Consider the following 25000-nt stretch of genomic DNA (forward strand, 5'->3'; position numbering starts at 1 on the left):
TTTTTGATGTGTCTCCGTGCGTGCTCATAGATCTGGGTGAGTTTGAAGACCATGCTGAACGGCGTGTGAAGATACCTGCAGGAGGGACTTTAATACTCGAGCCTCCTTGGATCCCCAGCTTCCCTCTCCCTCAAGTGACTTGGTTTCGTGAGGGGCGAAAGGTCCTCCCATCTTCACGTGTGTGAGTATCGCATCACTTTGAGCAGGATCTCAGGGTTTTTTTTGAAACGATGTGATGTTAAATGGATATTTCCTTTGTGTACAATGCAGATTACCTTTACATTGAACCCCTCTGATAACCATTTTGACTTCTTAATGACGTCGTTTTCCTCTTCATGTTCATTCAGACCAATTTTAAATTAGTGTCAGAAATATTGTTGGTTTTCTTCCTAAATCAAAAGCAAATTCCAGATTCTCATAAACATATGTGTGAGAATTCCATCAATTGGTGAATTTTTGCTTATTTTTTTGGCCTGAAATTTTTTTTTTTAATTGAACAAAAGGTTTGTTATCTTGCCAAAACGAAGTTTTTGCAAGATATGTTAGTCAGCTTGTATGTTTTTTTTTTTGTCTGTAATCTCGTATAAAAAATTCTGCAGAGCACAGTTATCATTGGAAATTTTTGTAACTTCGCATATCAGAGGCCTATAGAGGTCCCTTTCAGCGCATAAAATTTTGAAGGTCAAGGTCAAAGGTCAAGGTCACTTTGTTGCAAATCAGGGGAGTCGACGAAACCCTTATTTTTTGAGTAATTTTAATGTAATAGTCTCCAAACTTTATGGGAATGTAGTATATGGTCTGGCACTCAGCTGATTAGTTTTTGGTGGCGATTGGCCTTGACCTTCATGGTTAGCACCTGAGGTCAAACATATTTGACCCCAAGGTCAAATTTTCAAGTTTTAGGAACCATATCGTGTAGTACCTCAAATTGAACACCTCGATGAGTGCTTTCTAGATATGTCAAGCTTGAGACATTATGACGTCATTTGGTGACGTTATGAGGCAAACACATATTTTTCATGGTTACTCTGTAGAACGATTCTCATCGGAATCTCTCGTAGGCAAATATTCCTCAAGGAGTCGCTCCTGGTGGATAGCAGCTCTGTTCACCTCAGTGTGACCTTAAAGAAGTCACACGTGGTCACCTTTTGGCAAGATACGGGTCACCCTGCGGGTGACATTGGTTTATTTTAATTTTTCTTTTACTGAAAAGCTGATGAAGAAGCAGGGCTGGTTAGTGGTGATTTCATATAAATGTTCATTAAAATCCTTAGGTTTGGATGAATCCTTCATAAATGATAATTAAATATGGCCATAAATTATCTTCAAAAGGGGTGTTTAAATTTACCCAAACACCCAACTTTCATTCATGCACTCGGTTGTATAGCTATCTATAATAATTAAAAGTGTGTGTGTGTGTGTGTGTGTCATCGATATTTGGTGCCCAACGACATCTGTGGATGTCCTCCTGCAGTTGGAGGAGGTTGGAGGTTTTTTTTCTCGGTACCTTTTTCTCGGAGGTTGGTGACAGGATTTGCACTCTGGCCGCCACCGTAAAACACTTCATTCTGCAAAACACATAGAAAACAAAAAGAAAACTGAAAACTTACTTCGTGAGAGTGCCTCAGGGCAGCTCATTGGATGATGGGATTGTGGCAAAGCCTTCGGGACCCCCATTCTTTTTTATGGGAGGAAAAGCATGGGGTAACGTTCATGGGTCAGATTGCGATGGTGTGTGTCTGTGTGGTGCATCGGTGTTATCAACCTGAGGTGGTCCCTTTGGGGGGGGGGGGGTGGTGCCTGGAATATCCGACCTCGAAGAGAGGATGATCACCTTTCTCTGCTATCACCTGAGTTCCAGCATTTGAACATCGATATTGCAGCACTCTCTGATGTTTGGAGACCGGATAGTGGTGAGATCATGGTGGGTGGTTACACATACTGCTGGTCTGGTCACTCTGATGGTTACCATGCCCAAGTAGTTGCTGTAGCTGTGTCCAATAAGCTGACTCCCATGATAATTGAGGTAACACCAGTCAACGAGTGCATTATGAGACTGAGAATTCGTCACTCCTTGGGTGTCATTTCCCTGGTGTCTGTATATGCCCTGGTGTGAGTGATCTCACTGTGAAGGATGCATTCTATGCTTGATCAGTGCCCCAAGCAAGAGCATCACCTGTGGTCAAGTGATTATTGTCCTGCCTGCAGAGGAATTTGTGTCTATCTATCTATGTATTTGCAGAGGAATAACTATCCTGATTGCTGACCCTCCAATCAACTATGAACCACCTTCATTTGTGAAAATACAGGCTGCTGTGAACCAGTTGAAAGGGGGTAAAGCTTCTGGGATCTGTGGCATCCATGCTGAAATTCTCAAGACTGGTGAAAATGCTTTACTCATGTCATTGCATGCAGTTCTGTGCTCTGCATGGAACACAGGCATCATCCCAACTGACTGGAAGAGGCGCCTTGTTGTCCCTCTCTGGAAAAGTAAAGGTGATCACCAGGACTGCAACAATTACCGAGGGATGATGCTGTTCTTGCTGCCAGGGAATGTCTTTGCTCAGATAATTCTGGATATGGTTTACCACCATCTGCTTTAGCGCCAGCACACAGAGCAGTCAGGCTTTACACCAAAGAGGTCATTGATTGACCTTATCCTTCCTCTTTGGGTCCTCAATGAATGCAGATGAGAGTTTCGGCAGGGGCTACTTGCAGCCTCTGTTGATATGTGCAAAGCGTTTGATTCTGTGAATTTGAAGCCCTCTGGAGACTTTTAATTGGAATTTGTCATTCCCTAAAGGATGCATTCTTGATGTAATGTTTGACAAGAAACCCGTGTTCTTCCACAGTTCGCACCATGGTGTGACAGTGAAAACCGTTCAACGTCACCACCAGGTCACGTGATAAATCAAGTGATAACTGATAACTCTTAGGATCATGTCACGTCTTTCTGTAGCATTAGGGTACATTTACACAAAATATTAGGTTCCTAACTGATATACTTTTTAGTGTGTTGGAATTGTTTTTTATTGTTGCATGAAAGTCTTAAATATCGAAAATTTTAGATATTATTTTAAAGAATAGAAAGAACGGTTGTTTTTTCCAATTAATTTCATGGACAATGACATGTGTTCCTGTTTTTGCTTGCACGAAGTGGCAAATTTTTCTTCCAATGGTTCTTCATTGAAAAAGTTCATCATAATTTGGTTCTTGCTTTTGAAACAATTTGTTTCTGACAAGTTGAACAAAGTACAGTCGGTCTGCTTGTAAGACACCTCGGACTTTTATGTGATGTAATTCAATACAAATGAGTGAATACACAAGGTTTAGGCTCATGGAGGAGCGAAAAAAGGGAGCATGTTTACAGATTACCAAAATGTATGGGGAATGGACATAAAGGAGGAGGAAAGGAAGAGTAACACAACAACGTGTCGCAATGGCCTGGAGAGTATCAGAATGGGAAAGAATCACCGTATGTATGAGAGTGTGGATGTGAATGGGTAAGCACATATGTGTAGGGGAAGAAGAGATGATGGATGTGCATGTGGGCACATGAGGTTGTGATGGGGAACTGCATTGGAAAGGCTGATGTGTGGAGGGTGAGTCAACAAACATGGGAAGACGATTCCAAAATCAGGAGAATAACGGGATGAATTGATGCAGGTGGGCAACCAGCCTGGACTTGGGGATGGTGAGCAGGTGGGAGTTTCTAGAGGAATATCTTTCTGGAGGTGTGAAGTGATGCATCACAGTGGCAAAAATGGAGTTGTATAGTTGATAGTACAGCCACAGAATGAGACGCAGGATTTTTTTTATTTATCCAGGGCACTGGCAAATAACGGCCAACTGTTTGCCAGGATCCCAAAGAGGTTAGTACGTGTGGAAGGCACTCAAGTTCAAGAGGGTTGTGAATGTGTTGGCTTGAGAATGCCTTTTCTAGCCTGTGTGAACTCGCATAAAGTTATCTTTTTGCAGCTATTTTAAACTAATGTTCTTTACTTTTTTGACTGATCTTTTTACGATTTTTTTTTTCAGTCCTTTTAACCTTAGGACAACCGTCATGTCAAAATTTATTGCAGTCGAGCTTACAATTATCACGCCTTCATTGAACAATCGCCCTTTATCATCTTCTCGGTTCAGTCAAAGACTCGTATCTTATTTTATTTCAAAATCGTCTTCATGATTTGTCCTTCTGGAAACAAAAGACAAAACCTCAATATTTTGTCGCAGTGTCAAAAAGTTCCAGTTTCTGCATTTGGTCAAAATTCTTATTAAACACAGTCATGAATTTGTCTCAAAGTCACGATTCGCCCAAGACGTGACCTGCACCGCCCAGCACAAAGACAGTTTAACCAACCGCTTGTAATCGCCATTAGAATAGACAAAGGTGTGCTGATCTTGAAGTGTTACCCAATCAGCAGGAAAATAAATAATGGGATCATTGAAGTGCATGGCTCAAATCTTGCCTGATTGATTATCTCAAATGATTTTTTTGCATCGCATTCTCGGAGGAAAAAAAACACACTTTGCATCTAAGATTCTACAAACTGTGTGCCTTTAATTTTGTACACTTCATATTAATGTTTCTCGTTTGGAAGAAAAACATTAATCTTGAAGTCTTGTCGCGTGAGCATCATTCTTTCCCTCGGTATGATGTTGGTGTTGATAAAATGACTTTGCTTTTTCATCTCACTGACCTGTTAGATTGCCTTTGGACAGGGAAAAAGAGACTGAACTTTCTTCCTTTTCATTATGAAATTGTTTCACGAAACGTTTCATGTAATAATTGCTTTCTTATTACATCTCCCCTCCAACGAGGAAAGGCACACGTTCTTTTTATATTCCTCTTTCTTTCTTTCCAGAAAATTACAATCCTCTTCAAATTTGGACTTGAGGTACCTTGGTCCAACATACCCAACCATCCTTTTTTTTCGATTTAGGTCACCGTTCCACTTTTACGGGGTCAAAGGTGAACCAATAAAAATCACATTTGCCTTTCCATTTCCTTGTGCTTGAGTCGATGGGGATGGAATCTGGCACAAATATGTTTCAACACAACCCCTATAGGGATGCAGAGAAACATTTTGTCTCAGAGTCTTTTTTTTTTTTTAGGATCTTACAAGGGTCAAAGCTCCAAATCATTTGCACAATTAAGGTTTTTGAATTAGATCATTTTGCATCACTCCCTAAGGGAGGGTGGTGGAGGGGGAGAGAGGGGTCGTGTATGTGCACATCCACATAGTTGAGTTAGATTTGTATTCGAAATCCTTTTCGACTTGGTTATACATTTTCACACTCACTTAGCCGATAATGCTAAAGACTCGACCATGTTATTATCCTGATTATTGCCTTTATATTACTATGATTCACGTTAATGCTGTTATTATTATTATTATTATTATTTTTTTAATAATGTCAACATCATTATTATGGCATTATCATTATGCCATTATCATCAGACAAAATTGATTCAATGGTGTTTATAATAAATTTTATGTCCCATAGGTGTGTGGACCAGTAACTCTGAGCCTCCACACCACCCATGTGTAAATATACATGTATACGTCCAATTTTCTCCAAATTCCCCTCAATCCAGTATTAAACAATGCTAATCACTGTTCAGAATAGAGTAATGCATGAAGTTACATGTCACACTTCAAGTCGTGACCAGGAGAAATCACATATGAAGCCCAATTAAATAAGTGTTGTAAACAATCCACATATAATCTGGTGGCTGGAAAAGTGAGAAAGGCAATGGGAGACATCATTCATGCATACTCATTTAAGCACCTTTATTAGCTTATTCAGATCATTGTGACCGAGCTTGCGGCCTACCTAGAGGCCTAGCAAGTTGAGACTGCTCTGGTAGAGGCATTGGACGCCTTCAGGATGTCGGGTTTCCTCCAAATTTATTGCAGATTAGTGTTAAACAACAGGTAACACAGATTGGTATTACCAGACTTAGTGGTGTAATGGTTAGAGCATTCACTCCGAGTCTGGGAGGTGGGTGATTCAAACCCTGGCTGAGTTGCACCAAAGACATTTTATTAATGGTGCCTGCTGCTTCCTTGCTTTTGACATTCAACATTTAAAAGATGAGAATATGGACAATCCCCATCGGTTGGCATCCATGGGGAGGAGGAAATTCCTCCTGAGGAAATGCCTTGCTGAGTATGGTGAGCAAAACAGCTCCATTATTGAGATGTTGCTGGTTCCCAAAATATTCCAGGAAGTGACGAAGTGACTACTCTCTCCACCAATATGTCCATGTCAGTATGTCTGTCAGTATGTCCTTGTGTGTGAGTGGCAACTCAATTATGATCCTTAGACGTTGTATTAATAAGTATCGACTGTTTAAAAAGGTAATCACACGTTGGACAGAATTGATTGAATTCTTTGTGGTTATAATATTTTTTTTACTTCCAGTAAGTGTGCCCCACGAAATGCCATGATAAGCTGTTTATATACCTTAACATGTAGTTCATCCAAGGCAGGAAACCCCTAAGGCGAGGGGTGAAAATGAAGTTGCTACAACCTCCATTGTGTGACCCTTTGTCCCCCTGGCAAGTTTGGTTGAGATTGGATAAGTAACGACCAAATGTAATCGACAGACAGACATACAGATGGACAGACAAACACTAAATTGCGTATTTTAGTGTGATAACAGATATTATAAGGCAATGAAAAAATATATATATATAATCCATAGGAACAAGCTTTGCTGTTACAGTATTGTGATCAGGGAAGCATTCCACAGAACAATGTATTGACAAGTCAGTTGAACCACCAAACAATTAAATAGGCAAAGCTATACATAAAACCTTTGTGCTTCAGGTTCCTCGGCTGTTTGCAATATTGCCAAATCTAGCTCCAGGCTGTGGGATAGTTTCAATGAAGTTTTTGCCATAAAACTTATGGAAACTCTAATTGGCGAGAGTGAGACTAAAATGATTAACTTCCTTCCCTTGGATATTTTCTTTGGTGGAAAATGTGTTGTTGGGTCATGAAATTATGTGGAAAAGTGAATTTTCTTTCTCATTATATTTTTTGTTATATATTCTTTCGTATTACTGTTCAAAAGGGTTTCTTCCTGGGATGTCAGTTTTGCATATCCCAGCAGATCATGGCATCATAAGCAATCGCAAGGTATTGTGTATTTTACAAGACTGTACTTTTCGAATGTTATGTTTTCACAATCTTTGCTTCCCTCCAAAATTAACCCTCTTCTTTCCTTCTAAAATGGCCATAAGGAATCAAATATTTCATATACCATACATATGTACACATGGGGAGTTGCGGGCTGGACGTAATATGTTTATGCTTGCACGGTTTGGGTCCCAGATAGAGAGAGCTAGTGGGGTGGCAGTTTCCACTGCAATTGCATACGTAATAAATATGTTGTCTCTTAAAAGTTTGTAAGTGCATTGAAATTGGTGTTCGAAACACCTCTTCGTTCCCACTTTGTACTGTCTCCTCCAAATGGCGTGAATAGAGGTCCCAAGTCAGCAATTCCAATTTTACCCTCAGAACTCGAGACACAATTGAGTCATGGACTCTGCATCTTTTGTGTTCTATTTTCCTGGATGAAAGATATAGTTGGCTATTGCTCCTGACTGACTGCATATTATTTTGTCTTGACATCGGTATATAGGTCATGGTGAAAGTCGACAGTATAGGTCATCGGTGTATTTCCTTCTAAAATGGCTATAAGGAATCAAATATTTCATATACCGTACATATGTACACATGGGGAGTTGCGGGCTGGACGTAATATGCTTATGCTTGCAATATGTTTATGTTTTTGTTTATTCATGAATCCACTCTCTGCCATAGCATCTCTCATCCTTCAGATGGGCAAGCAGCAACCTCTTCCCTCTATTCAGGTGTTTATAGAATCACAAGCTGCTGAAAAACTTGGAATATGTCTTTTAATCCAGACAAATCTCACACTGTCACTATCTCTCTCAAAAAGGACTATCTGGAAAACCCTCTCATCTACTTTCTTAACAATCCTCTGAAGGAATTTCAGTCATTCAAATACCTTGGTCTCACTATCAGCCATGATCTTTCTTGGGCAAACCACATTTCAAAGTTGGCCTCCAATGCCAGCCGCCTACTGGGTAGCCTTTGTCATCCAAAGTCCTTCATTGGCACATCTGAACTCTTATCCACCTCCAAGACATTCATCTGCAGCTCGATGGTTTACTGCTCTCCTCTCTTTGCTGGTGCCCCTGCCTCACATCTTTCTCAACTTAATGCCGTGGAAACCATGGCCTTCAAGATCATTGGAATATCCCACAATAAAGCTGAGTCGATGGGCTTTCGCTTTCACAGGGTAGACAGGTTGGTGGTCTTTCTATCTCCTCCTGCCTCCTTTCTGGTCTTGTACCCTCGGCTCTTTCCATACTCTGTTCCTCCCAGGTTTCTGCAGAGCGCACACAGTTCACCATCATCCGCCTTCCGGTGAAACTCTCAAAATTACTGTGAATCACAGAATCACTGCGTTCCTCTCATTCGTTCCTCTTTTTAACATCCACCAACTAATTCCAGCGGATGGGATGTCCAGGTTAACATCCACCTGAGGTAGGCACACTCATTGATGAATCAACCTGCTTGCGGAAAACCAGAATGACAGCTTATAGCTGGGCTCAGATTCGAACCGAGGCGAGACAGCTTCGAGGCAAGTGTGCATATCTTTCGGCCAACCTGCCAGTCCAACTTTGTATACCCCCCCCCCCAAAAAAGATAAATTTACACTTTGTCAAATCAGCCAGGGCACTATAGCACAGTCCCAATGTTATTCATTACAGTTTCTTGACTACGCACACGCTTCATCTTCCAATCACAGTTTGGGATTACCAAGTTTGGAATAATTATCCCTCGATCCACATCCCACCACCGAAACCACAACATTTTTTGAGCACTTTTCCCCTTCCACATCCCAGGATTGTGAATTAAATTTGCTTTCCATTTCCATTTCTTGTTTGTGGTTTGAGGAATGGTGGTGCTTGCATGAATATCATATTTTGCAGAGGGTTGAGGTTAAGATGGTGGAAATACATAGAGGAGGAGTGCAGTCGGGGAAAGGGGGGTGGGTTGGTTGGGCGAGAATTAGCGGAGATTATGTTGGGATAAATCAAAAGTAAGACGAGGTTTCAGGGGAATATTCATAGCGTGTGACCCCGATTTGTGACAAAGCCCATTAAAAAGCCTTCTCTGTAGAATGCTCTCAATGTCATCACATCGACGAAGTAGGACTGCAGGTAGCCCGCTTGAAAAAGGAGGCGAGGTGTGATACCTGTGTACAAGATGTTTATTCTTGTTATTTCATGAGTTGATATAAATCTAAAGTTTTATCTTCTCCAAAAATCAATGAAATTAAATTTGTCGAAATTCTCTGGACCTTTTCACCCAGCTCTTTCTTTCATCAAAGAAGGAAGATGGCCAAACGTCATCAAAAACTAGCCTGACAAAGAAAGTAATTTTTTTACCTCCACCACCAAAGGTGGGTGGTGGTTATGTTTTCACCCCTGTCTGCCTGTGTTTGTTTGTCCATGAACAGGACATCTCAAAAGGCTGTAGACGGATGCAGACGAAACTTGGTGGACAGGTTGGGTCTGTGACAAGGAAGAATTGATTCAGTTTTGGTGAAGATCTGAATCCGGATCTGAATACGGGATTTATTTAAAATCTCCTAAGCGATTCTTCACCATTGAGAGATGGGGTCATAAACGATATGCAGTACAGCATGATATTTCAAAAAGTTGTGGATGAGTTATGACAGAACGAGATGGATCAGTTGGTTCGGTGAAAAGAACAAGCCAATTTTATTTTGGTTCAGGATCATATCCAGATCAGGCCTATTCATGCGATACAAAACGTAAACTGTTCAGCCTGGCTGAGGTATGTGCTCTACCGAGTGCTGTCCTAGTTTATGTAGAGATCATACGTCTAACCCCGTGAACAGCTGTCGTTTTTTTTTTCTTATTTGACTCAAGCCCAGACCTTGAAATCCGTATGCAGACCAAAAAGGTAATAAAGGTCATTCCATCTGGGTCATGCAGTGTAGCCTTGTCCAACAGGGTGGTGCAGAGGTGGCATACTTGCCATTGAGCTGTCTTGTCTGGCTTAAATTATTGGCCTGGCTATTAAGTGCCGTATTGATACTTCACAGGTAGTAAATTCCATCAAAAAGTGCTGTATTGTCCCTTGGCTGTATGTTAAACTGAGGACCCTTTTGGTACCATTATCTGTTAAACATAAAGGTACTGCAGTGTCTTGCGTGAAGAGTATGTGAGGTACCTGTATTACCAATAGCCTGACCAAATTATATATTCCAACCTCAACTTCAAGTCGCAAGTGGTCTGTTCTTCAGGCCTAAGTCACATTTGCCACGGTGGCCGTGGGGTCTTCAACATCTACGGCCACTAGCAATTATACGGCGGCCACAGTATTTCCACGGTCACACAATGTAGCAGTCACATATGTTGTTATTTTTCAGGGAGCCGCACAGGGTATTTATAAATTGTGGAGACCAAAAACGTGAGGATGCCGTACGGTCTTTGATTTGAGGTCGCACGGTGACCTTAGGGCCCCCCTGCGTTCCCCCTGCGGCGGCCATAGAATTTTCAAGGCAGACGCAAGGTAGCCTTAAGGTGCCCACAAGGCGACCACAGGGGGACCGCAGGGGGCCCTAAGGCGAACGTGCGGCCAGACGGACGGTAACGAGTGGGTTCTTTTTTTTTTTCTCTTTTTTTTTTAACCAGTTTCTTTTTTTCGGCTTGTCGAATTGCTACGGCGAATGTAGAAATGAAAAAAGTTATAACCCCGCGCTATAATTCCATGGCGATCCTACGGCCTGTAAAATATAGCCATATGGCGTAGGGCCACCTTGAGGCCACCTCAGAAACTCTGCGGCCGCCACACGTTTCTGTCAATTCAGATGGCGTACAGCCGCCGTATCCTCGCTGTAGAGCAAATGTGACTTAGGCCTTAATGATATTCTTTGACAACAGGTTACACTTTTTTGATACAAAATCGAGGCTCTTGGAAGATTGAGCTGACAGAGGGTAAAAAAAGAATGAACTGACAGCCAACATTTGGACACAATAAATAAGAGAATGAATGAACAGCAAAGGAGGACAGAAAGAGAAGGGATTGAACACCAAGATCTGCAATTTAGAGGGTTGTTGGTAGGTCATGTCAGAATAGTGGGAGTAGAAAATACTGTGAGTTTGAATGAAGGATGATAAGAGAAGGTAGTGCTCCACCCACTTGAGGCCCTGGAAGGAAGTGGTTAAAAAAAAAAAACAGGCCAGTGACCTGTCTGCAAAGTAAGAGTATCAGGTCTTGTACCTCGGCCTCATTGCAGTCAATGCCAATAATGCTGAGAGCTTTAGATTCCACAGACTCCAGAAGAGACAGCTGTGATACAGGGGTGCCAGCATGGAGGAGAGAGCTGGTAGTACTTTACTGAACTCCTAACAAAGGTCTTGTAGGATTTATATGGTTATGATTATTCATGAGTGACTTGGAATGATGGAGGATTGACTGGCTTTGGAGGCCAGCTTTGCATTGTGCTCAGCCCAGGAGAGGTGAGGGTGATCCTGAGGCATATAATTTCAAGAGACTGAACCTCTTCCAGTGGCTGACCATTGAAATAGATTGGGGGTTGATTTGATGATCCTTCTTGAGTGACAGTGTGAGACGTTGAGATTTACCGGTATTGAAAAGGGTGTTCCATTTATCAGACCAGCATCTAATCGATTCCAGATGAACAGAAAGTGATGCAGCTACTCTCTGTCTGTCAGTGGAATGGGGGTATTGCAGGATATAATGTGGAGTCATTCGAAAAAAGGAAGACAGGGTTTTTTCCAGAGTATCGGAGAGGTCTTTTACATAGATGTGAAACAAGACTCGGCCCAAGACACTGCCTCGAGGACACTTAAGCCATCGTGGGGAGAGGAGAAAGCCATTGATGGAGATGTATGCCACAAACAGCTAACTTCGCAAGCAGAATAGGATGCCAGACATTATTGAATGCCTGAGATATATCCAAGGATAAGGTCCTACCTTCTTTTCTTGTTTGATATTTCCTGCCTCCAACCATTGCTAAGGGGAAGAGTAGCAACATGTCCAGAGTTGAGTGACTGGGCCAGAATTCAAATTGATGGTCAGAGATCAAGCTGTTTGAATGCAGTAAATACTTGACATCAGCAGCAATGGTGAATTTCATGACATTGATCACAATTTGTAATGAGCATCTGGTCTGGAGTGGAAAGGTATGTTCTTGCACCCTTCTTCTGGACAGCAGTGATGCTTCCAGGCAGACAGGAGATGGTCATAAGTGAAGGATATGCTGAAGTTTGCAGACAAAGGAGAAGCAATAGCAGCAAAGCAGGATTTGGGAACATGAGTGCTGATGCCATCTGGTCGCATCACCGAAGCAGGATCGAAGCTGTACCGAGCTTTGTGTAACTTCTCAAGTGAGAAGTGCACACTGGTTAGTAGACAGTGGGTACGAGAGGGTAATATGGGGACCGAGTAGCATGTGTGGTGAACATGAGATATTGAGGAAAACACCAAGTTGGGCACATGAGATTTGGAGGCAAAGTTGAGGCATTCTGCCTTGGCTTGATCAGAGTCTGGGGTGCTGCCGTTTGAGTTGAGGGCAGCGATACTCAATGTGGAATGGAGACAAAGCAAACACCGGAAATGGACTTGACATGGTGCGGTCACGACGTTGAGTAAAAAAACTGTTTAGAGACTTCAACCTGGAAATTTGCAAGAGGATGTTTTTGGCTTGTTTAAGGATGGACAAACATTTTTTGTGAGCCTTACGCAGTGATCTCAAGTTGCACTTTGTCGGATTACCCTTCCATGTTGAACAAGCAAGCTGTGATGTAACAATTTGACTTTAGAGCTGTTCTTTGCCTGTTGCTTGGACATTTGCCAAATCTTTAGAGGTTAATTTACATCATCAAACATACATGATTAACTGGATTTACCACCAAATGAAAAGGATTTAAATGGGAGATGCCACACCAGAATAAACCATCGATTCTTGAGAGATTAAAAAAAATTTCAGCTGATACTATACTTTCAGATAGTGAGACAAAAATGCAAACAAAATACTCTCATAACACACTTGGATCTCTTCCAATGGGAAGTGTGCGTGCGTGCGCATGCGCACATGCAAGCACAATGAATGTGCATGTGGGAGGACAGAAGTTGTTCTTTTGTATGCAGCATGTGGCTGCTGGTTGCATAATTTTCTGGAAACACAGCTGTTCCGCTGAGGCAGTGCCCCTGTTACCAGGAATCTGTTATTCATTTTGCCAACCTTGAAAGTATGAGAGGCTGAGTCAACTCCACCTCGTGTAATTTAACGGCAGACAGGAGCTCAAACTCAAGACCCGAAGATCTTACACCAGCCACCTTAACCGTTAAACCATTACCAGGCTGAAGTACTACTTAATAGATGTTGTCACATTCAAATAGAACATACTTAGGAGGTATACTTGCATTCAAATAATATGTAATTAGTAGATGTACTCACTTCTTGCCGAGTGGAGGCATCAAACAAGCAAGGAAGGACACTCGGTTTTATATCATAGAAGGCTGTCATGTGGACGGCCTCACACAAGCCCAAGCGAATAATTATTAGTGAAAGTCATACATACTGGAATGTAATGATTCCATGGATGTTTGAGCACAAGGCCATTTTATTCGAGCCAACGTTCAGCAATTGCTTGCCACATCATCGGTCTTAATACAAAGAGTTAATTAAACAAATTGATTATAATGATTAAATCCTCCCAAGCGTTAAGGCCTTGTCACACCTTGACGTTTTAGCCAGCGTATGAAAAATTTGGCGAATACGCTGGCACACGTCAAATACGTTATGGGTAAGTTTTGTATACGTTAAGGGCACGCTGAAGCATGCTGGAGCACGCTGGCATACGTCGTAGTACGCCGAGTTCATCGACAAATTTTAAGCATGCTGAAAATTTTTTGATGTATGCCAGCATATGACTCACATGTTCCGCATACGCTGGCCATAAGTTGTAGGCACGTTATGCGATCGTTGACATACGTTGACACACGTTACTTGTAAGTTACTCATAAGTCGAAACACGTCGAGGTAATGTTTAGCTTACCCGAAACTTATTTCTTACCTATGAGTAACGTGCTTTGAATCTATGTGTAATGTATCTCCAATGCACATTGACGTATGTCGACGTATTTGACGTCTTCCGGACGACCACAGAACTTACTGAACGTGTTTCTAACTTACAGCTACTGTATAATGGTGTATTGACATCGTTTAGGGGAATTGGTATATAAAAATGGGTTTCACAGGAGGAACCCGTCAGTGTTCCAGACTCCATGGTTGTTTTTTTTTTGTTTGTTTTTTTTTCTTCGGCATGACAGTGATATTGACACTTCGATGTCTAGTGCGGTTATGATTTAAATCGTTGAGCGGCAGCCTATTAATAGGCTACGCCACGTGATCGTCGGCGATACGCTGCCGCGCTATGCATAAGTTAGACTATCGTTGGGCATAGGTTGTGAACGCCGACAACACACTAAGCATTCGTTGGTATAAGTTATCTATAAGTTATCGAAACGTTCTGTGTACGTTACTAATACGTTATGCATACGTCCAACTCGTTATGAATACGCTCAAAACTGAAAAAAAACATCAATAGTTCAGCGTATGCCAGTGTTTTACATGCATTTTGATACGTTGCCATACGCTGGCTAAAACGTCAAGGTGTGACAGGGCCCTTATCAATGAATAAGCCAAATTGTCGGCGTGGCAAAATTGCAGGAACACGAACACACATGTAGTCTTTAAGAAACAAATAATTTATTACACACAAGGACAGATGGTAAAGAATCCTGGACCAGAAGACATGAAGTACACAATTACATGTGAGGCACAATTACATGTACACACACACACACACACACACACACACACACACACACACACACACACACACACACACACGAGGGTAGATACTTTGAGACCTGGGAGTGATTCGTTCCACCTTCTGAAACCCGCATTTGGAGATAAAAACCAACAACCAACCACACCCACCAAGTTCTGTTATGGTAATACAGTTTATATATGTACACACGCATAAAATACATAAAAACGACAAACACAATGATATATCTTTGAACAGAGTTCTTTGAAAACGGAATTCAAGTGGGAAATTAGCAAAATTCAATTGAAAAATATATCAAGGCCCAGAACACAAAATGTCGATCTCTGTTCTCTGCCTTCACAGCCAGATCATGGCAAACACGTGGTCGGATGGACCTTATTGTTGTAATTCATGTATCGATGTCGAAATGAGGGGTGGATTCTAGTAAAAGGAGATTGCACAAAAGGTTAAACAAAACAATGTCCTGTAAAAATATAAATTGCACATTTTCAGTGGAAGTGGTGGTCGTATGGCAGCTTAGCTGCCGGGGTAGCTATCATTTATTGAAGCGCGACTGTCACTGATGCAGTGCCCCTTTACCAGAACACACACTGGAACTGGTACTCATTTCACCGACCTCGGAAGGATGACAGGCTGAGTCAACCCCCTGGTGTATTAATTCAGCGGCAACGGGGCTTGAACTCAGGACCCTAGGATCCCAAGCTGCCACCCTAACTACTGAGCCAACACCAGGCTTTTCAGTGGATAAGACACTTCCTGAGGCACCAACTGCACAGCACCGCAGGGCCCAACACAGGCGGAAATGTACGTCTATCTAATCGATGTTCCCTTGAAAGTACGGAAGCTTTTACTGAAACGAACAGCCAAGTAGCTTAAGCACTCAAGTAAGCACTCCAACAAAACGGTTGATAACAAACGGCTCGTTTGGCACGCGATTAACCGCACATTTAACATACACCTCTCGGAGATGCCTCACTTCTTTTTAAAACGTCATAACTTTTTTTTAAAACATCCGTTTTTTACCAGACTTGCTTTGATTCCCTGTAGAGCACCTCGGGCACGAGAACCTCTGGGGGACAGGGCACGAGGTCTTCACCTTTTTTTTTTTTTTTTTTTTTTTTTGTTCACTCAATATAATTCTCCAAACAGTAGAAAAAGATTGATTAATGCTTTGAAAATCTCACATTTTCTTGTGTATGTATGGATGAGAGAAAATAGCCTTGCTTGCTGAAAAGTATATCGGTATATTGGCTTCGTTATAAGACTCGTTATTTCTTTAAATTATCAGGTTTCACAACAGATTTTGACACTTATTTTGTCTGGATGATATCTGATCCTCAAAACCGAAATAATATTTCAATGATCTACTTGAATTGGTCCATGAGAGTACTAACACTATTGCACTTACAAAAGTGATGTATACAATGAATTGTAGCTATGATGAACAGGCATTCAATATGAGTGAGGAAAGTGAGAAAAAAACTTTATCATTAAGAAATCGTTGTATCCTGTTACAAGTCAAGGCATGGTTGAACAGGCCAAAAAACATGGCGGCTTAAAACCCCACCGAGGCTACCCAGGAAACGTCTTTAGACCCAGACAGCGAGGTGGCCGAGGATTGCCTGATGAAGGATATAAATAGATAATGCCATTAATTATCTTCAAAAGGGGTGTTTTAATTAAAGCAAGCACCCAATTTTCACTCTTGCACTTCCTTGGAGTTTTCTTCGTATGCATGCAAAGATTCAGGCTGCTCGGTTTTATGATTTTGGAGTTTTGGAGGGGAGACACATACACACACACACACACACACACACACACACACACACACACACACACACACACACACACACACACACACACTGTATTTTATTAGTATAGGTAGATAGTAAGAAAAATTATACAGCAAAGAGTATCCACCAATAAGCTCATACACTCTATAGTCATGCACTCTGAACCTGAGCAAGTGAGGATGCACCTGGTATGGGGGGGAATACAGCACATGGCAGAATGGACCCTGAGGGGCCCAAAATTCATGGCCTTGGGGAGTGGTGGGGGGGGATTCTCTCCACCATCGGCAGAGTGCAACAATGTCCAAACCAGATGTTCAACGAATCACAGCCCAGGGACAATCCAAGGCCAGCCTTCCACACATTGACTGACAGCTGGGAGGAGGGGCCTTCTCCCTCACTTGGTGGGAGGGAAAAGTGCCTTGTCATCACTCCCCTCCTCCACCCCCCCCCACCCCTTTACTTGCCCAGCCTTGCCCAGTTTGGCATGGGGGAACACGTGGATAAAACACTTTAACCCGTCTCATCTAAATAGGCAAGGCTCTTTCCCCAGGTGAGCCATACAAAGGACAACTTATATCCCTGCTATATATCCTTAATACAGTTCATAAAGTCCAAAAGAATCCACGCGAGTTGAACACTTTCTACACCCTTAAACTTACAACTAACCTGCCTCCTCCCCCAAAACCCCCACTACCTCCATAAACAAAATGGTATTGAAAGCTTTTCTAGGAGCTAATGGGAAGTATTACTTGAAGTAGAACTGAAATTCTCAGTGGAATCGAATCTGATTAAAAATACTAAATGGTACAGAGCCTTTGTGGGTCATCCCAACATGAAGCGCAACGGAGAGGATGTTAAACTAGTGATTTCATATGTGATTGTGGGCATCAACTATTCCGTGGCATTATCACAAACCGAACGTTGGGCTGAGACCCTGGCAAAAATCTCATTCCTCTGCAAGAGTCCGATGCACAGGTATGGTTGACCACCTACTTGTTAGAATGTTCCTTGACTTGCAACATTTGTGACAGCTCCCTGCTCCACAAATACGTCAGTATAAATCAAATTGCGAAGTTAATGCCGACACAAGAGACAAATTAACATCCTGTCGGGAATTTGAACTGGAGTGAGGCAAGTGCGTCACATTTGAGTGCTGGACGCAGGTGACCTAAAATGGGGAGGTCGCTTTCTCCATCATATTTTTTGTTCCAAGTGATTATAACAGGAGTATTCATCTCGTTGTAAATTTCATCTTTAATGATGCATTCATTTTTTACCCTGCACTTGCGGAGCGAAAATCGGGTGTAAGCGATCGGTAATGTATGTATGTATGTCGCGTGTATGTTGTACATGTCTGCATTTTGGTAAGAGCGTACATTGAAAACCGTTCAGCAAAGGAAATTGAAACTTTACCACATGTTACATGACCATGTGATATAGCGGTCACTCTTTTGAGATCAACTCAAAACGCCAAAGGCCAATTTTCTAAAATCCTCAATTTTCATCCGATTGACTAGAAATTTGAAGAGGATTTGCATATCGTCACCAAATTCAACCACCAACTATTTTTGAGATAACATAGGCCACGTTTCTAAAATTGTCAATTTTTATCTGATTGACTTGAAATGTGAAGAAGATTTGCATATCAGGTCACTGAATTCAACCATCAATTATTTTTGGAGTCAAAATGTCAACATTGGCCGAATTTCTAAAATTGAGAAAGAGTGTTAAAATTTTTATATCATATTTCAAAAAGTTGTGGATGAGTTATAACAAAACCAAAATGGATTTGAGTTGGTTCGGTGACAAAAGAGCTGGCTCACACCAAGTCCTTCTCAAGACTGCATGGGGTATGTATTCTATGAATACCATCTAGTATATTTATTTATTCCTGTAAGTTTCAAAACTTGCTGATGGAATAACCATGAGAAAACCCAAGCACTCCATTTTCTGGGCAAAAAATATTTTGGAGTTCTGTTGTAAGCTTGCCATAAATCCTCACATTTCACTGAAGGACCTATATACATGCAGAGCAAGAGATGGAGAGAGGAAGCCAGAGGGTTCCATATAGACATGTTGATTGAAAGCAGGAATGTGATTTTGTTATGTTGAGGCAAAAGCACATTATCGGTACTTTGCACAACCAACCACCAGACATCACAAGTCAGGCGGGATGCACTCTTTCTCTCTTTTCCTCCTCTCCCACTCCCAATTCCATTTGTCCTGTCTCTCCAATCCACAGCTCTTTTGTGCAGCAGTAATAGTGAAGCAGGGCACCGTGGAGCGAATACCGCGTGCAATGCACGATAACGCAATTACGCGCCTGGGAACCAAGCCGGGTTGAAACGTTAACTTTGTCATTTCTCCCAAAAGGTTCCTTTCGTTATCTCTGTCCCATTTACACGGCAAAATGCGTGTCTGTTCTCTTTCGGTTCGGCCATGGTCTGTATGTCTGACGATGTCTGCAGCTGGCAACACAGAAATGAACTGAATGGAATGGAATTGCATTGAATAAAATTGAATCAACTTGGCTTGGAGGGCAACCAAGCAGTCGGTATAACCATTTTACTTTAAGCTTCAAGCCTTCCGTTCTCAGGAGGTGGAAATTATAGTTTCATATTGTTGTCCACTTTATTGTGTTCAGCATTTTTATTTTTTTTATTTTAGATTGCTGCAATTGGTGGTTTACTTCTTTTACTTCAAAGGCATACCCTGACACTCCATCGTAGATATTCTGCGTCGATGAGTCAAGGCAAATTAAAAAGATTACGAAGAGGTGGAATGGTCAATATCAAACTTTAGTGATTGTATTGTTTTTTCTTCCACTGTGAAAAAACAACAATCCAGAAACCATCCCATTTCAGTCCACTGCAGAACAAATGCCTCTGACAACAACTCCTGTTGAACAGTGTTTGGCATGCTCATGACGCTCGGTTTTTTTTTTTTTGGTTTTTTTTTTGGTGTTTTACTACACTCAGCAGAGTAGACATTATTCAGCAGATTAGACAGTCATAGGACCAGGGGCCATAGCTTGAGAGTAAAGAAGAGGAGGCTGAAGACTGTAGTAAGGCAGGGGGCTTTTACTCAGAGGGTAGTTAATGCATGACATGGCTTCCCTGCAAAGGTTGTGGCAGCAGAAACAGTAGATAAGTTAAAATTGGAATTAGACAGGTACCTGGCTGGAAGTATTGGAGATAGAGAGGTGTCGGGATGTTGACAGGACTTCTCGGTCGCGAGAGCATTGATGGGTGATTGTGTGCACGTGTATGGCATGTTGTTGTTGGTGGGGGTTTTGTCAAGGGTGTTGTGTGGTTGATTTTGGGTGTTTTTTTATACCCAAGATCGTTTAAACCTATGCCCCTTCCCCTGGAAAGAAAATAAATACAAAAAACCCCACAAAAAACACTTTAAAAAAAATACGTTTTGCATTTTTCTTGTTTTGATCTCGTGTTGATAAATTGGTGTGGTGTTGATGTGGTGCAGGCATGATGGGCCGAATGGCCTCCACCTGCATCCTATTTCCTTATGTGTCCCATATGATATATCTTGACCATAATCACCAAACCTGGTGTTGGCTTCATGGTTGAGGTGGCTGCCCTTTAGTTCTTATGGTCTTCAGTTTGAGCCCCTGTCCGTCCATTGAATAACATCAGGTGGGTTGACTCAGCCTGTCGGCAAAAATGATACCAGCTTACTGGTAACAGGGCACAGCATCAGCGGCACAGTTGCGCTTCCAGTAAAATGATGCAACCAGCTGCCATAGGCTGCATATGAAACAACAACAACAAATGTAATCCTGAATTCCGTTTGCATTAAATGGACTATTTGATCAAAAATTTTGCTTGGATGTTGGAGAACATGATAAATAGATGAGTTTCTGGCATGCAAGAAGGGTGCAAGTGCTAATTTTTTTCGTGTAATCTAACAAAAATGCGATCGCACTGTTTTTTTTTTTTGTGCCATTGACAATTGACCTGAACTTACCGCTGCACACAATGAGATAATTCCGGGATAGACATGTAACTTCCAGGGACATAAGAATACAATATATTTACTCCAATAATAACTTGAGATCAATAATAATAAATGTCTGTGTGTGTCAGTACATCAGCCCGCCAGTCAATACGTCAGTGTGTTTCCTCCATAACTCCAAAACTGTGGAACCTCGTGGCCTCAAACTTTGCATACGTACAAAGGGAACCCCAAGGGAGTGCATGAGTGAAAATTGGGTGTTTGGCTTAATTAAAACACCCCTTTTGAAGGTGATTAACGGCCTCATTTAATTATCCTTTATGATGGTGTTATCTTTGGTCAGCCCCTGAGTCAGCCCTCTGCCAGCTTTCTGGGGGTATTAATTCACCATTTTGTTCGGCCAACTCAACAACGCCTTCACTTGGAACAGGCCACAATGTTTTCTTAATGATAAAACGCTCATGAAATTTTCTTTCACTTTCCAAACTCATATCATTGAATCCCTGATCATCATACCTACAAATCGCTGGATACATCTCAATGCTTATAAGTACCTGGAGATGCCAGGATTCATGGCTTTATTTCATTTTAACAAATGCAAGAAGCTCTTGAATCTCTTAACGTGAGCTGGATTTCAAAATTTAAACTGCACAATTAACCACAGCAGCAGTTCTGACTGCTTTAAAAAGTGTTCATTTGTCCAATTCGGACATTTTTGATATTCTGGGCTTCTCTGGGTGATGTTTGTTCTCACCAATCCCTAATAGCTTGCCAAGCCAGCACGGTCCTATTAAACCGTCCGGAGATGACCGGAGACGTCCAAAGTGTCAAACAATATGCAAATTGGATAAATGAACACTTCTTTTTTTAGCAGTCAGAACTGCTTCTGAGGTCAATTCCAAAGTTTAAATTTGAAACTGTAGTCATGATGAGAGATTCTAGAGCTTATCGCATTTCAGCTGTAATGCTTATAAATGCCCAGAGAGTTGTATTCACACATTATTTGATACTCCGGGTGTGTCTAGACAGTGGTTGTCTCCAGACGTGTTTGGACGGTGGTTGTCTCCGGACACATTTGGGCGATGGTTGTCTATGGACATGGCCGGACTGTGGTTGTCTCCGGATGTGTCCAGGCTGTGGCTACCTCCGTGTGTGTCCAGGAACTGTTCGGGTGTTGTCTTCAGACATGTCTGGGTGGTCATTGTCTTAGGACGTGTCCGGTAGAAAATGAATTACAGACATTATTTTGTTTCCATCCTCATTTTTATTCTATGCAGAATCATTTTGATGAGACAGTATGAATTGTAATTAACAAGCACACACTGTATTAGTAGTTGGCCAATATCGACAATTCTTCAGGAATCGGCAGATTGCAGTCAGTGTGATTACCGACTACAGTATGTACTGTATACAACCCAAAAACCTTGAGTAGCTTTCACCCTTGTTTTGCAGGAATTTCAAGAAACAAATGATAATAATACACCCGAGCGGGTTTGACGGTCAGCTTGGATACAAAACTTGATGCAACTGAGTGTAAATCAACCAAAGCAACTAAGGAAAGTGAAAAGAGAATTCAAATTGAATTTAAAATAAACACGTGAGGCCGCTCGAAGCAAAAATCTCCATATTCTAGGAATCATTCCCAACATCATTATACAATTTTCAATCCCGCGTTTATGGCCGTGAAATAAATACTCAAAGTGTATGCATTTAATGGCTGTATCCAGGACAGAGCTGGACCCAAACTAAAAAGGACCCTCAGGCCACCGAGAAGCTCAATCACTTGCTGCCTGCACATTTGCGTGGCGTCACGTGACCAGCCAGCTCTCAGTAGGATGAAATTCCCGAACAAAATCTTAAAACGTCCGTTTTTCACCAGAATTCTTTCAGATACTTGTAGAGCAACATCCCCAAATCATCTAAAATATAAACATTAATCTCACAGACACTACGAATAAGCAGTCCCTCAGAAGGACAGGTTACAAGGTGAAGCAGTGAATGGAAAGCATGTGGTGTCACTTCCAGAGTCTCACGGTTATTTTGATTTGAATATATTTTCATCATGAAAAATAGTTGTACAGTTTGTACAAGTGTGTTTCTCGGCAAATGTATTTCTGAGCGGATTTGCATGAAAATTATCTTCATTAAACGTGTAGCTACACCAGAAGGTCCCATAAGTGAAAACAGAAATCAACTAGAAATTAAGACAGAAATCAACTATAACATAAGACAGAATTCAACCAGAACTTAAGACAGCTTCGTTGTATGGCATGGAAATGGACGGAAGCCCATGGAAGCGACCCCTCGCTGCAATGCATTGCACACAGACTGAGGATATAAACATTCAATTTCCACAAAACTTGATGCAACCGAGTGTTAATCAACCTTAGCCACTTTAAAAAGTGAAAATAGAATTTAAATTGAACTTAAAATAACCGTTTGAATCCGTGTTGAAGTCAACGGTCCTCGTGTTGCCCAATAAACAGGGCCAGACGACAGAGGAAGCGAGAAACTAGTTGGTCGAATTAAATCTTCTTAATAATCCCTATGAAACCCATTATGCATTATAGCCGTCCGCTGCTTCCTTATAGGCCATTCGACCAATCGGTCATTTTGCACTTGATGACCCTGCAACCTTGACCCTGAGGCGAAAATGTGAAAAAGGGCTCAGACGTTCTAGAGAGGGCAACTAGTATTATCATCGTCTCAAGTTAGAACTCAATTGGCCAAGACGTCTCGGAGGAGATAGAAAAGTAGAAATTATTGACAGACGGACGGACGGACGGACGGACGGACGGACGGACGGACGGACGGACGGACGGACGGACGGACAAACAGACAGACGGACAGATCTGAGGACATCGAACGGTTGTATTAGGTCAGCGAGCTGACCTAAAAACAATGTTGCATTGTAGATGTTTCAGGGAGATGTGCATAAACATTAGTCTTTATATTATTTTTGTCACATTACTAAATATTTTGTTCACTCAGTATAATTCTCCAAACAGTAAAAAAAAAAGATAAGTTTAATGCTTTGGAAATTTCACATTTTCTTGTGCATATATGGAGAAGGAAAGACCATACGTAAAGTCATACACTTTACTTGCTTAAAGTAAATAGGTACATCAGCTTAGTTATAAGACTTGTTATTTCTTTAAATTATCAGATTTCATTCCAGATTTCGACACTTATTTAGTCCGGACAATATCTGATCCTCAAAACCAAAAATCATATTTCGAAGGTAGACTTTAATTCGTCTGTGAGAGTACATTGTCAAAAACTGCATCACACAATGCATGAAATCGCTCCAAGGTCCTAATTTGAAAACTAGAGCACTTCCAAATGTGATATATATGGCAATTCATAGCTATGATGAACTATGAGTGATATTCATTCAATAATATGAGTGAGGAAAGTGGAAAAAAAAAAAAACTTTCTCGTTTTGAAATCGTTGCAGCATCTTCCAAGTCAAAGCACAGTTGAGCAGGCAAAAAAAAAATACATGGCGGCTTCAGACTCCGGCGAGGATACACCTTGAGACCCCAGCGAGTGAGGTGACAGAGGATAGCACCCGATAAAGGATATAATTGAATAAGGCTGTTGATTATCTTCAAAAGGGGGTGTTATAATTAACCAAAACACCCAATTTTCAGTCATGCACTTCTTTATGGTTTTATTGGTATGCACGCAAAGTTTAAGGCTGCTACCTTTTATGGCTTTGGAGTTATGGACGAGACACACTGACACACACACACACACTGATACATGCACGCGCACGCACATGCACATGCACACACTGATATTTATTAGTATATATGTTCTTGGTACCCAGGGATCCATAGTAAGGGGCTAGCTGCAAAGCATGTATGAACTAGAACGACACTCGTTAGAGCACATACCTCTGTCAGGCTGAACAGTTCAACATTTTCGATTTTGTATCCACTGATGGATCTGATCTGGATCCGAACCTGAACCAAAATCGAATCCGCTTGTTCTCATCACCTACCCAACTCATCCACTTCGTTTTGTCATAACTCGTCCACAACTTTTTGAGATATCCTACTCACAGGCAAACAGACAGACTAAAAAGGGTGAAAACATAACCTCGGTCTACTTTCGGTCACAGAAGTATTCAAGGTAATACCATCCCCATTGTATGCCTCTGACATTGTACTTCCCACACCTCACTCCCCATTTGCCTCCATTTACCTCCAGCCTCTCCTTCCCACACTCCCCTACCTTGCATTTACTCTCACATCCTCCCCCGTTCACTTT

At 41.6% G+C, this 25000-nt stretch overlaps 1 protein-coding gene across 1 annotated transcript in view; it reads left to right on the forward strand.

Moving 5' to 3' along the window:
• The window catches only part of LOC147009723 (protein sidekick-2-like), a 956293-nt gene that overhangs the window by 445297 nt on the left and 485996 nt on the right, over nucleotides 1-25000 (forward strand). The window contains exon 5 of the mRNA XM_085861602.1: nucleotides 31-181. Coding sequence (XP_085717728.1) covers nucleotides 31-181 — 151 coding nt within the window. The remainder of the gene's footprint in view (nucleotides 1-30; nucleotides 182-25000) is intronic.

Source organism: Eptatretus burgeri, chromosome 17 (genome assembly GCF_056783735.1).
Source record: "Eptatretus burgeri isolate ZD-2024b chromosome 17, Ebu_testis_v1, whole genome shotgun sequence".
In the NCBI taxonomy this organism is placed as follows: domain Eukaryota; kingdom Metazoa; phylum Chordata; class Myxini; order Myxiniformes; family Myxinidae; genus Eptatretus; species Eptatretus burgeri.